General features: G+C 62.2%; 1 protein-coding gene across 2 annotated transcripts in view; it reads right to left on the bottom strand.

The window, feature by feature from the left end:
* NAV1 (neuron navigator 1) overlaps positions 1-13,770 on the bottom strand; it is a 76,424-nt gene that overhangs the window by 62,280 nt on the left and 374 nt on the right. Inside the window, exon 2 of one of the 2 annotated variants that reach the window (XM_055728223.1) lies at positions 168-767. In XM_055728223.1, coding sequence (XP_055584198.1) covers positions 168-742 — 575 coding nt within the window. In that variant the 5' untranslated portion in view covers positions 743-767. Of the gene's footprint in view, positions 1-167; positions 2,010-13,770 lie in introns of those variants that run through there. The other variant, XM_055728221.1, reaches the window with a different exon arrangement.

Raw genomic sequence — 13,770 nt, 5'->3', positions numbered from 1 at the left:
CAGCACCCCAAACCCATCAGGAACTCTCCTTCCAGGGCAGACACCCCAGACCCAACCCCACCATTCCCCACGGCCAACCCCACAGCGCCCAACTGCTTCCCCTGTCCACGTGGCCCCTCGTCACCATGCCCACCACAGCCCCATGCCCCCCATCCCCAGGGACTCACCGGTACTGGAAGGGTGCCACGGTGGCGGTGACAGGGTGGCTATGGGGCAGGCCCGAGGAGAAGTTGTTGGCCCCCGATCCAAATACTGGGCCTCTGCCCTGCGAGCTGCCATGGGGCTCATCCCCTGTCCCTACTATGGCCGCTCTGATGCCCTTCCCCGGCCGCCCCCCACCCCTGCCTTGTGTTGGGGGAGCTTTGGGCAGCCCGGTGGGCTCCCCACCCCTGCCTGCCCCTCTCCTCCCACAGCCTGCTGCCTCTGGCCACCTCCCGGGGGACACCAGGGGTCTTGCCAGGGCTTTCTGCCCCCTGCGGTGGGGGCTGCCAGGGCTGCCCTCCCTGCCCTTGGACAGCTCATGGCTGGCAGCTCTGCCAGCATCTTTGGGCTTGAGGGTCTTGGGGCCGGGGGTTGGTGCCTTTCCTGGCTGTGGGGATGGAGCCCTGTGGGGAATGGGGGACCCCGGTATGCTTGGGGGGGCTGCAGTGTGTGGCTTGCCATGGGCCACAGCACGGGGCACCGGGATGGCGGAGACGTAGTGGCTGCGGCCAGCAGGGTTGACATTGGCTGTCCCGTTCATCCTGGCAAGGTGGCTGCCGGCGAGGCTGTGGGGGGAGAGGAGGGTTGAGCAGGGCCTGGCATGACGAAGGGGTAGGCATGGGGGGCATCTGCATCCCCTCAGCCGCACCAGACCCTGGTCTTGGCCCCCATTGACCATAGGTGCTCAATGTCCCTATACTGGGAAGAGGTCACTGCATCCCATGACCCAGGGTGAGGACACACATGATGTCCCTCCACAGGCACATGGGTCCCAGGGACCCCATGCAACCCCATCCCTGTGTCTCCAGGTCCCTATGGCAGGTCCCTGCAGCAAGGCTGCATGGTCACAGACCCTCACCAGGTAGGGTTGCACCACAGGCAGGCTGGGCCCCTCCTGGCCACACAAAACCTTCTCCTGATCCCCAAAACTACCTCCTGGTCAACCGAGACTGTGTCCTTGTCATCCAGGACCAACTCCTGGCTGCCCAAAACCATCTCCCAGACACCCAAGGCCACTCCTGGCCACCTAAGACCATCTCCTGGTCACCCAAGACCACCTTCCAGTGCCACAAGGACCAGCTCTGTCACTCCATCCCTCAGGCCGTTGCTGGTGTCTGGGCCCCATCTCTGCCCTCCCCATACCCAAATGTGCCTACATGGTGCCAGCTACCCCACCTCTCCACGCTCCTGCTCTCATCTCACCCCACGGTGACTCTCCCTGGCACCACCCCCCAGACGGTGCCCTGTGTCCCCTTGCCTTGACATTTCACTCCATGTGGATGAGGACAGGGACTCGGCGCACAACCCCATCCCACCCAAAGTACCCATGGGCAGGCAGGTCTGTCTTTGTCACCACTGGTGACAGGGACATCAGCACAGTCACAGTGAGTAGAGAAGCTCATCCCTCCGGCAGGCTTTGCCCGGGCTGGTAGAGCAGAGCTCAGCAAGAAAATCAGCTGTAGAGCAAAGCTCCATCTCCAACCACCTCCTGCTAGCAGCTCTCCAGGAAAAAATCCTCAAAACTCAAACAACAAAAAGGTTTTCTCCAAGGGGCTGGAGTGGTCTCTAGAAAGATGGGCAGATGTGGCTCCAGGGGCACCTGTGCCAACCTCTGCCCCTTGTCCCAGTACAGCTGCAGCAAACCAAAAGGCAAACAGGCCCCGGATGCCACAAATCTCCCGGGATGCACATTTCATGGGTTGCTCCAGCACATTTCACTCAGCCTCCTTGAAGGAGAACCTCTGGGGAGGGAAACAGAAGCTTTTTGGGGTCCCTGAACATCCTAGGGGAGACTATCAGCTCCAGGCTGGCCATCCGCGGTCACCGTCCACGAGGGGGGTCCCTCTCCCCCGGTGCTGGCTCGGAGCCGGGTGGGCGCAGCGAGCACAAGTGGGTCTTTGTGCAGCAGCTCCAGCAAGCACGTTCAGAGCCACGCTGGAGCCAACTGAAGCCATTCCCAGCGGGATGGGGGAACGCTGCTGCCCAGGTACAGGGCTGCACACAAGTCGCTCTTTTTGCAGCCCGGGGCCAGCAGTCTGGCCACCTTTCAACCCACCCAACCAAGACAGAGCTTCTCCGGAGCTGGAGAAGGTTTCTTGGTAAGCCGTGGGGTACAGGGGGGTGGCTCCCATCACCCCAATGGGAACAGCACCCAGCCTCAGCCCTGCACCCTTTGCATCTCCCACTGGAGGGTGTTGCATGAGCAAGGTCCAAAAATGACCCAAACTGCCCTGTTTTGCCTCTTCCCCAACCTACAGCTGCCCTGAGCCCTGCTCCCCTCGGGCTTCAGCAAGTCTGCAAGGACCAAGCCTTGCCCCATATCCCCCCCAGTGAGCACCCCCAGGGTGGGGGGCCATGTCCCTGCCACAGGCAGCGCTCCGGTGAACACACCCAAATAACCTTTTGCCAACCACATGAGCTGGATCACTTGATCAACAGAGCCGTGGGTCACGGGGAGAAGGGCTGATGCAGCAAACGAGATCTAGGCATCACAGCGCTGACTCCAGTGCCAGCCAGCAGCTACAACGGCCTTTTCAAGACAGTTTTAGCCAAGGGGAAGAGGGAACCGACACACACAGCTCTGGGCTTGCGCTTGCTGAAGCCTTTGAAATGGCCAGGGAGATGTTCCCTCTCCCTGCGTCCTGAGATGTCTCTGCCTCCACTCGCTGTGGCCATGGCCCCACGTCATGGCACCGGTGGATGGAGGAAGCCCTGGGACAAGGCGCCTGGGGGGTCTCTGGGACAGATCCATCCCCGAGCCACCGCATGGGGTGGGGTGGAGACATGCACTGGGGCTCTGCCACCCCCGTGCTGGCAAACAGGTCTGGGCCCGGCTCCAGTGGGCAGCCACAGCCCCCAGCAAGGGGCCCTGTGCTGGCACCAGCCTGCACCCACAGGTGCTGCGGGGCAGGCAGCAGGGGCCCTGCAGGGCTTCCCCTGCACCCGTGGGATTTCCTCGCACCAAAGGCCATTCCAGGGAGCACAGTGGCCAGGGCTCAGCACCCAGCACCAGCCAAGAGCTGAAGACCAACCATCCCTGGGGGTACAATGCTCCCAACCTCTCCTTTGCAGACCACCCCGCAGTCAGTATCAGCAACAACCAGTTCTCCTCAGCCCTTCCCCCGTTTCTCAGGTTGTGCCCCACAACCCACACTTACAAACCCCAATTTTTCACTTTTTTTTCACTCTCTTTAACCCAGTCCCTTGCCCCAGGATCGCTGTGCCTGGGGGCAGAGCAGTTCACAGCATTGAGCTGCAAAATACCTTGTGCAAACACAGTTGTGCTGACCTTCTTCCCAGTAAATGTGAGGATGCCTAGGATGGGGCCAAGAGCAAGCAAAGCTCCAGCCTCATGGACAGGAGTGGTTAAACCACTGGCCCCAACCCACATATTTCACCCTTGAGGTCCCTTGCACAAATACCTCCAGCCCCAGGGCTGCTGCTGCTGGGTTTTCTCCTAATGCGGAGGAAGATCATCTGCCACGGCCTCTGTAAACCTGGTTCCGGGCTCTTCTTCAACCAGCTCAGAGGTGAAACAAACTCATCTAGGTTTATGCTGTGACCTTACCTTCACCAGCACCCTCTGAGCATCATCACAGCATGCAACATCCCTTCAGCCCCTCCTGCCTATCAGGCATCTAGCATGAGGGCTGGAACCAGGTTTTATAGATTCTTTTTCCCAATCAATTCACTTTGGATTTCTCTCTTTGGACCCAACTTCAATTTCTCCCCTCTGAGCCCATCAGCAGCCACTTTTCTGTGATACCACGGTGCAGCAGAAGCCAAAGCTGCCACATCAGGCACCAAAAAAATCAGTCCTCCTCTTGTGCTCACAGGGCTGAGGTTTCCCAAGAGATGCCAATCCCTGCTGGGAGCCAGGGTCTGGAGCTGTCCCCCCTCCACAGCACAAAGCTCAGGGATCTCTGAGGAGATCCATCACTCTGTTGCACCCAGCTAAGCATAGGGGACCCCTCCTCAGGCTTCCCCTGCTTTAGAGATGCCGAGGGCTTTCCTGGGGCTGGGCCAGGGGAGATGTGGATGCGGCCCTGCTCCCCTGGGCCATAACACCAGCTGGACCCTTGGGATGTGGCCCTGTACCCACAGATGCCACCGAAGGGCTAAACCAAAGCAACTCCCACCAAGTCCCAATTTCCCCCCATTAGCCCCAGGAGGAGCCGCTCCTGCACCAAGCAGCCCTCCTACTCATCCCATCATTTTATTAGCATGAGCAAACTAAAACCATTCCTGGGAGAGATCTGGCTCATTCTTCTTCAAAACAAATTCTTCATTTGCCTCCAGACTGATTTCTAGACCATCCAAACTCTGTCCCCAAGGACCGGCTCCCCCCTGGCACATGCCCCACGTGCTGTGGTGGCAGGGGACCAGCACGCGCTGTGTCACGCTGGCACCCTGCCGCTGCTTTGCCCAGGTAAAGTGGGTTACGGCTTGACCTACATAGACACAGGTGGCTCCTTTGCAATTAGCTCGAAAGGGAAACACTTTCTCCTTTAATGCAACCTGGCCACAAGGCCTCCATATCCACAAAGCAGCTCTTGGGAACCAGCTCCCACTTGCCCCCCGGGTAATGTGAGTGCCAGACATTTGCACCCAATGCTTTAATTTTGCAGTTTCCAGCCAGGTGGGTCTTTGGCCCTGTCCCTTCCCTGGGTACTGGCTTGGGATCACTGGATCCTGTGGTGGTGGAAAGCAGCAAATAGACACAAGGTATTTTAGCACCAGGGGGTATTTTGCAGAAGCCACAGCAGTGCTGTGAGCGGCACAGCGCTACCTGAGTGCCAGGACTGGGCCTCCCTGAGCAGCCAGAGATGCTTGTCTCCCAGCCAGGGGAAAGATGCTCATCCCAGCTACCTCCAGAACTCAGGTCTGGAGCTGAACACAAGTTTTCCCCTAAATTAAAGACTTTTAAGCCCAGAGACAAGGTTGTTTCTGATCCCTTCGGATTAAGCCATCTACAGAGACATGGGTGTTCACACTGAAGAAAAATTAAACAGCCTTGGCTGAGCTGTGTCCTTCATCCCAGGACAAACACAACCCAGCACATCCCTCAAGGCATCTCCTTCAAAGAGGCGTCTGTTATGCTCTGAGGTCAAGCTACTTCCTTGGCCCAGTGTCCAAATGCATCTCACATGCCATTTTAGCAGCCAGAAATGAATACAGGGACCTGGAGCCCCAGCCTCATATCATGTCCTCATTCTGCCTGTAAGGGGTCACTGGAGCATCCCCAGCACCAAAGCAGATCCATTTTGGAGCCATCCATCACCTGAGCAGAGCTGGAAACAGCTGCTCCCCCTGGCTCTTGGCCCTTCTGACCCTGTGCTGGGGCTACACCAAGTGGCTGAAGCCCCTGGCTCCCCTGCAATGCTTTGGAAAGATCCAGCCTCTGGCTCTTCCATGGTATAAAGAGAACAGCTAATGGCTCTGCAAGCATTTTGCTCTGTTTCTGAAGCATTTGGGGGTGGCTTTTATAAACCAGAGTAAACTTGCTTCTCTCTTACCTCTCACAGCTGAGACATCCCTGCTGGGGATGAAACTCCACCCCGTGCCCCTGGGATAATTGGTGGCAGGTGGTATTAAACCCTTCAGCCTGTGCTGGTGTCCTGCTGCTGCTCTGTTCCTCAGTTTCCCCACCCTGACACAGCCTCTACTAGGGGTCAGGGAGCTGAAACCAGGCTGATAAATAGGAATAGAGGAGGATGGATCCTTTGCTGGATGTACTGGGCTGCAGAGAAGCTCTGTAATTTGGGAGCCGTCCTTGAGACACTTGCAGGACCAGCAGCATGGGGATGCCAGGGACTGGGGCAGAGCTGGCTGTACCACGTGTCCCTGGGGAGATGCTCGGGGGCTGCAAAGCATCCCCTCTTCCTAAGGGTGAGGATGGAGGGGGGCAGCCCAGGGGTGAACCCCAGGGGGTAGACAGCCTGAGGAGCCGAGCCCATGCCAAGGGACAGATCCTGGGCTGTGACGTGGCTGCCACTCAGAACTGCTGCACGCACCTTGCAGCCCAGCATGGGATCCAGCCCCGAGCTGCCTTTGGGGATGGCTGTGCTCCAGCGCAGCCTCCTCCCCGGCACGCTTGGGAAGGATGACAAAGAAAAGGCTCCTTGTGACACAAGGGACATAAAACTTTCCTAAGAGAAACAGAGGGAGCAGGGGCAGAAAAGAGCCTTCAGAGGAGAACAAGCTGCCAATTCAGCCACCAGCCCCATCCCTCCAGCCCCCACACCCTGGCCAGGACTTGGCCTGTCCGCCAGCTAGTGTCACTGCCTGGGACATTGCCACCGCCTGCACTCTGGGGCCCTGGGCTGGGTCCTTTCCCAGGGAGGTCTCCCTGCTCTGTGCCCCTCCGGAGGGGCAATGCCGGGGTGGCTGGCTCAGTGGGCTGGGTGCAGGCAGGGGGGTCTGGGGACGGACAGCAGATGGGCAAGCGGGTGGGAGGGGAGGCCTGGGCAGCTCTGCCCACCCTGCTGGCTGCTTCCCCACGCACCGTGCTGGGTGCTCAGGGAGCTGTGGGAGACAAGCTGTGGGCCAGGGCAGGAGAAGGACAGAACTGCCTGTTGCCAGAGCAGGGGTGCCCAGTGCCGTAACCACTGTGCTAATCTCTGCTTTAGCTACTCCACGGCAATCCCATTAGGCACATTAGGGTTAACCCGCTTTAATAAACCCTGCTCGAGCAAAGTTTAGCTCTCAGCTGGGCAGACTGCAGAAGCCTCTGCCACTAAAAGCCCCACACACGGCATGTGTGACCAAGCTCTGCCCAGGCTGGGCTTTGCTGGCACAAATCCTGCTGCGGGGACCAGGTTGGGTGCTCCGGGGCTGGGACAGACGCCGGGCGCTGCGCAAGGGGCTGCACGAGGGTCTGTGCAAGGAGCCCCGATGCCGAAGGTCTCCCTGGCCACAGCACGTGGGGACCCCCGGCTCCCCACGGCCCCCCCGTGTTCCGCCATCCCGCCCCCGCCTCGCGGGGCCGGCTCGGGCAAAGGTGTCACCTCCGCCGGGCAGGAGCCCCCGAGGAGGGTCATCAGGGCTGGCGGGGCCGGGGCGGGGCGGAGGAGCCAGCCCCGACCCCGGCCCCATCCCGCGGGGGCAGCCGGCGGGCAGCGGGGCGGCGCTGCCCCGCGGCGCTGGGGACGTTCAGGAGGCGCCGGTGCTGGACAGCTCCGCCCCGCGCCCGCGGCGCCGCCCCCCGGCCCTGGCACCCCTGGCCCGGCACCGCCCCCCGCCCGCTGTCACCCCCGGGGTCACCGCCCGGCCCCCCCCGGAGCCGCCACTGCCCCCCGCCCGCTGTCACCCCCCCGGGGTCACCCCCGGCCCTGTCACCCCTCCAAGTGCAGGCACCACCCCCCACCCGCTGTCACTCCCCGGGGTCACCCCCCGGAGCCGCCCCTGCCCCCCGCCCGCTGTCACTCCCCCCGCGGGGTCACCCTCCGGCCCTGTCACACACACACACACCCCGGGTTACCCCCCAGCCCGGCACCGCCCCCCGCCCGCTGTCACCCCCCGGCCCCTGTCACCCACCCCGGGCGGTGCCCCCTCGGAGCCGGTGCCGCCTTCCCGGACCGGTGCCGCCATCCCCGGCCGGTACCGCCTACGACAGTCCGTGCCCCCAGTGCCGGCAGCGCCACCTTGCCCATGGCCAGGGGGAGCCTGTCCCCTTTGGGTCACCACCACCCGCCTGGGGCCAGCAGAGAGAGTCCCCAGGGACCCACCATAGCCCCTCGGTCCTGCAGCTGCCTGCTGGGGGCAGGTACCATCTGTCTGAAGCCTGGTGCCATCTGTCCCCCCAGAAGTGCTGCCTGCCATCCCCCAGCGTCCGCAGCACCCTTGGGGACCAAGATAGGGCTGCCCCTCCACGAGGTGACACCCCCCTGAACCTTCTCCCGATGCCCCCATGGCCAAGGTCCACCTGGGAGGAGACTTTGGGTTGTGCTTGGGGGTCTCCCACTCCACCTGGCCTCCCCGCTCCCCCGTGCCGTCCAGCAAGAAAAGCCATGAAGCTGTCAGCAGCCCTGTGGCCAGCTCGTCCCAGCACACCGCTGGAGCCACCGGACACCACAGAGCCCAGGGCCGCTCCAGCATCCAGCACCACAGCCAAAAAGCAACATCTCCCATTGCACCTCCCGAGGGCTTCAAAACCTCCCCCAAATCTCCCCAGAACCTCAGCATCACCACGGGGCCACTGATCCCACAGCACCATGTCCCGGCCAGAGCAAGCCCTTGGCCAGGGGTCATCCCGCGGCCCAGGTGCAGGTGCTCAGATGGGTGACATTCAGATGAACTTCTGCCTGGGCCAAAACTCTGCGAAGCCAATTGCATCATGTATTTAGCCCCGTGTTCCTGCTGCATCACGGACCTGGCCCTTTGCTCCTGGGACTTTTGAGCAAGAGCAGATGTCGCAGCGTCTGCATTCGCCTCTGCTGCTGCCATGTGGAAACAGCCCCCCTCCCTGGTCCTCAACCCCTGAAACCTGGAAGCCCTCGACATGTTTTAGCTTTGCTGACAGGGTGGTGGAGAGAGGCAGCTGCACAGCGGGGCTGCAAAATGCATTAACTCAGCAGATGCTGTTGAGTACGTGTGGGATGGTCGGGGGAGGGGGGGCTGGGCTTGTCTTCCCCCATCCCGGCACATGCACTCCCTCCCCGGCATCCCCAGACCCTCACTGCCTGTCTGCTCCTCCCAGCACTTGGCTCTCCAAGCCCACAGTGGGTTGAGCAGGGCCTTCAGGCTACCCAAAAAAGTATTTTTTCCCCAAAAAAAACAGGTTAAGGATTTAGAAAATGCTGCAGGGAGTGTGGGGTGGGTAACACTGGGGACACAGCAAAGAGCTGGCCATAAACATTGCCCAAAGCGGGAGCTTTAACCCCAAGAGCAGAGACAGTGCCTGGGGTGGGGATGTGCCATCACCACATCCCCCCTGCAAAGCAGTTGAGCTCAAGCTGGGGCGTTTTTAGGTGCCCAGTCTGCTTCGGGTGATGAGGTGAGGGAAAGCCTCCAATTCCCAGCTGAATCCCCCTGGTACAGACCATTCCCACCATAAGCAAAACTCCCCGGTCTGGCCTTACCTGGGCAAGTGGGACAAATCTCCCCTCAGCCTGATTATCCCTCATATAATAAATAAATCCGCTGCTCTTGCAGCCAGGACTCTTCCTGGCAACGTTTGCCCCGAAAGCCCCAGACGCCCAGTGGCACCCCAAGGGAGTTTCCCTTGGGACAACCAGGTATTTACAGTGGAAAGCGAACACCACAGGGAGCCCTTAATGGGATGAGTGGATTTTCCAGTGAGCTGCAAATCCTCAGTGGCTGCTGGCAAATACCTCCCTGTTTGGGTCTTGGGGGTTGCAGCGGCCTCTGCTCCAAGCACAAGCAGGCAGGCTGCCCCCCTGCCACCAATGCCAGACTCAGTGACCGGCAGCCCAGGGGAAGCCACATCCCCCTGACGTTTATTGGAACAACTCTAAGTGTGTCCCTGATGCTAACATCCCCAAAGAGCTGAGGACTGCCACTCGGGGACTGGCAATGCCACCCCCCAAGCACCCCAGAACAGGCAGCAGCTCTGGTCCCACCACTCTCTTACACCTGAAAATCAACCTCCTGCCTCCAAGGGATGCGGCTAATGGAGCCACAGTGGGTCCATCACTCCCAGAGGATGCCTGGCTTTCCTGGAGGGGAACCCCAGCACCCCTTGAACAGCCCGAGCATCCCTCAAGCATGCCTGGAGCACCTCTTGAACATCCCGCCTGCCCACAGCGAGTAGTCCATGTGAGGATGGCAGCACTCCTGTCTTCCCCCTCGCCCACCCTGCGGTGTGTGTCCCTTGAGATGGACACCCCCGTGGGGAGCCAACTCCCCAGGGGCCAGCAGTGGGGGAGGGCACAGAGCCCAGTGGAGCAAGGGGCAGGGTACCAGAGGGGGAAGGGGCGAAGGAGAAGCCGTGACTTATCACCCAGCCCTGAGCAGGGGGAGTTTGCGCTGCTGGCGGTGATGCTGCCTGGCCACATCCGCATGGGCCCAGCGGCCATGTCCAGTGGGAGCTGAGGATGAGGATGGGGGGATGAGCACAACCCAGTTCCTCCAGCTCCCCACTCCGCTCCTCCGTGAGAGTGGGGGAACCCAGGGAATCCAGGCAAATACTGGGAGGCTTTAACTCGGGCGCTGGCTCCCACCCAAACCTGTTCCCTGCAGCACAGCTGAGACCTCCGGAGCCCAGTTCCCACATCCTGGCAGTGAGAGGGTGCCAGGATGCCAAGTCCCTAAACCAGAAGTGGCTTCACCCCAGCTGCTGCCCCTCCCATCCCCACCAGCGCTCTGGGACAGAGCAAAGCTCCAAACCTGCTCTGCGCCACTCAGCCAGGACCTCTCCCCCTGGATAATGAAAATCCTGCTTTCTCCAATTATTGTCACTTCCAGTGGCAGTGGGTGCCAAGTGCTGAGGGCTCCTCCAGCCCCCCCCCCCCCCCCCCCCCCAACACCTTTTAATCCAGGCAGTTAATCCAGCAGCTGTGCCCAATGACCATAACACCACGCAGACCCTGCAGCATGGCCAGGCAAAGCTTGTTAGAGCTCACTTGTTAATGAGCAGGGCTCGGGGTGGAGGCAAATGCAAAAATGCTGGAGCCAGCTGGGACCAGTTGCTGGTTGATCTGTCACCTGGAAGGGTTTGAGGAGGACCCACAGGTGTTGGCAGTTTGCCACTTTCCTGCAGCCCGTGCCTCAGTTTCCCCATGTGCTCCCATCGTCCTTGTCACCACCTGCAGCCACTGACTGACAGGTCCCAGCTCCCCAGAGTGTTGCTGAGGCTGGCACTGCTCTGGGCTTGGCTACGGCCTGGGGGCTGACCCTGCCCAGCAGGGACAGGCTGGTGACAGGAGCTGGGGTTTCCCTGGGGACACACTGGTGGCAGGCAGAGCCAGCATGGTCCCAGCTGCCCCATCCCTGGGGACCCATCCCTGGCACTGCCTGGTCTCCCCCCTGCACCAGGTACAAAGGGCTGCAGGACAGGGGGTGCTGTCCCCAGCTGCCACCCAAGGGACACCCCACCCAGGTGACAGGGGACTGTCACCCATTTGCCAGCAGCATGGTGAAGTGGGGTCACCACAGTGGTGGGAACGGATGCTGAGTGCTCCCATCCCAGGCTGGTGTCCCCATCCCACGTTGGTGTCCCCTGGTCACTTAGCTGGTGCTGGAGTGTGTGAGACCTCCCAGGGGAGGGAGCGCAGGTGAGGGGACACCCCGTGGGTCAGCGAGCAAGAGTGGTTCTGCGAGGGCCGCAGGCATGGCGAGGCACCCTCCTCCCCACAGCACCAGCTCCAGCTCTCCCAGCTCCACACGGATCCTGGTCCAGCCGGGAAGCAGGGACGTGGCTGGTGGGTGGCTCAGCCCAGGGGTCCTGCAGCCGGGCTGGGGCCCGGGGGCTGCAGCAGCCCCAGCGGGGACAGGGGTCCCACCAGCCCCCGGCTCAGCGGCTGCCCCCCAAGCAGCAGCCCCGTACCCCTTGCCGTGGCCTGGCCCTGCGCCCCCCCGGCCCCGCTCCCGGCCGCAGCAGGAAACACCTTTTTCCTGTCCGTGGGGCTGCAGCGGGCCGGGGAGGGGCAGGAAAACACCTCGTGTCTCGCGGGTTATTTATAACCTGCCGCCAGCGAGGCTGGCCTGATGGCCCCCCAGAATCCCTGCCTGCACCCCGAGCCCTGCCCCAGCCCCTGCCAGCCCCAGCCCTGTCCCCATTCCCATCCCACCCCAGACGTCATCCCCATCCCTCTCCCCACACACCAAGACTCAGCCTGGAGATCCCTCGGCAGAAGCAGGCAGCCCAAATCCTGCCTCAGGGACCAAATCCTGCCCCAGGGACGTCCTTCCTCTCCCAGCAAACACCAGGGCTCACCCAGCCCCACACTCCCCATCCCACCACATTTCCCCCAGTTCAGACCTGCCCTGGCCCCCCAGGAGCCGGTTCCGTGCCCAGGACACGTGGTGGGGCTGGATCCAGCCCATGCCCATGGCCCAGGAGCATTTTGCCCCATCTGGTCCCGGGAAGCCACTGTGGGGGGAGCTGAGGCACAGGGCTGGCAGGGCGAGGAGGGCACTGAGGTGGCGCAGGCTGTGAGCTGGATGAGGCCAGGGCCATGGGGAGTGGACGGGCCATGTGCCGGCAGCTCCTGCCCACCAGAGAGGCCGCGGGCAGCCCTGCACCCCCCCAGCACCGCATGGGCAGTTACTCAGCGCCTGAGAAATGACTCAGCCAGGATCCGGCCAGGCCAGCCGGGATTTCCTGACTCAGCTTCCCTGGCTGCAAAACTGGGGGGGTCTAACCCCACCTTGCAACAACACAGACACCAACACATCCTGTCACGGGGTGCAGGGGGCTCCCCCCATCCCTGTGACCCCCCTGGGAGCACCTGGACATTTGCTGGCACCAGGAATGACGGCATGAGCAGTTACGGCAAAGCCCTGGGGAGCAGAGGCAGCACCCCAGCAACTGTGGGCAAACCCTGCTGGCATGCGGGACACGTGCTCACCGCTGCGGGCCAGCCATGGCACCAGCAGGACCACCGTGGCACCGGCAGCCCGGCACACCCAGGCTCTCTGGCTTTCCTCCCAGTTGTTTTTTTCCTAGGTGAAACCCAGGGAAACAGAAGCCCCAGCACATGCACACTGCAGGTCTTCACTGCTGCCCTCCCACGAGGTGATGGCACGTTAATGTCCCGTGGGGGACACAGCCCATGCTGAAGTCACCTCTAAGATTTCCCCCTGTGCCATCCCAGTTTGGCTGCAGTGCCGAGCAAAGCCGGGCTGTGACACCACCGGCTCCACGGGAGCCATCCCACACGGGGCCTGCGGATGTTCTTCGGGGTGGCCGAGCATCTCCGGGGTGGTGGAGCACCCCTAGGGTGGCCGAGCACCCAGCAGGGAGAAGCCATCGGGCTCCCAAGCCCCTTCACTACTGGTGAAACCAGCACTTCAAAAAAGCCCAAGTCTCCACTGCCCTCCTTGCTGACCCCACGCCAGCATGGGGACATGGAACATCTGGAGCTGCACGGCCCTGGGCACCATCCAGGGAGCAGCCATCCAGGGAGCACCTTCCCGTACCCGAAATGAGGGCAGACACCACAAGCTGCTGGCACCAACCCGTGCTGCCTGCAGAGAGGAGATGTGGGGCAGCAGCACAGGCCAGCTCTCTGGAGAGCCGCCACCCCTTCGGGCAGCCCCCCTGCCTCAGTTTCCCCCATCGCCCTTCGCTGGCGCTGCGGTCCTCGCCGGGGCCGGTTCGGGGAGGCAAGGCAGCAGCAGGCAGCACCGGCACCGGCCCCAGCACCGCAGCGGCTCCCCACAGACCCCCTCTGCCGGGGCCGGGACCGGGGGTGTCTGGGGGACACGAGGGGCTCTGGGACACGGGAACTGGCCGGGCCAGGCTGCTCTTGGGGCTGCCCGTGCTGGGGCTGCCCGTGCTGGGGCTCCCACTGCTGAAACGGGGCCCCGGCGGAGAGGTGGGGACATTGGGGGGCACAGGGGAGGGGACGCGGGGGGCTGCCGCCAGTGTCAGGCAGTGACAGCCCC

Source organism: Falco cherrug, chromosome 16, assembly GCF_023634085.1.
Source record: "Falco cherrug isolate bFalChe1 chromosome 16, bFalChe1.pri, whole genome shotgun sequence".
Taxonomy (NCBI): Eukaryota; Metazoa; Chordata; class Aves; order Falconiformes; family Falconidae; genus Falco; species Falco cherrug.
This window is presented reverse-complemented; position numbering and strand designations above follow the sequence as displayed.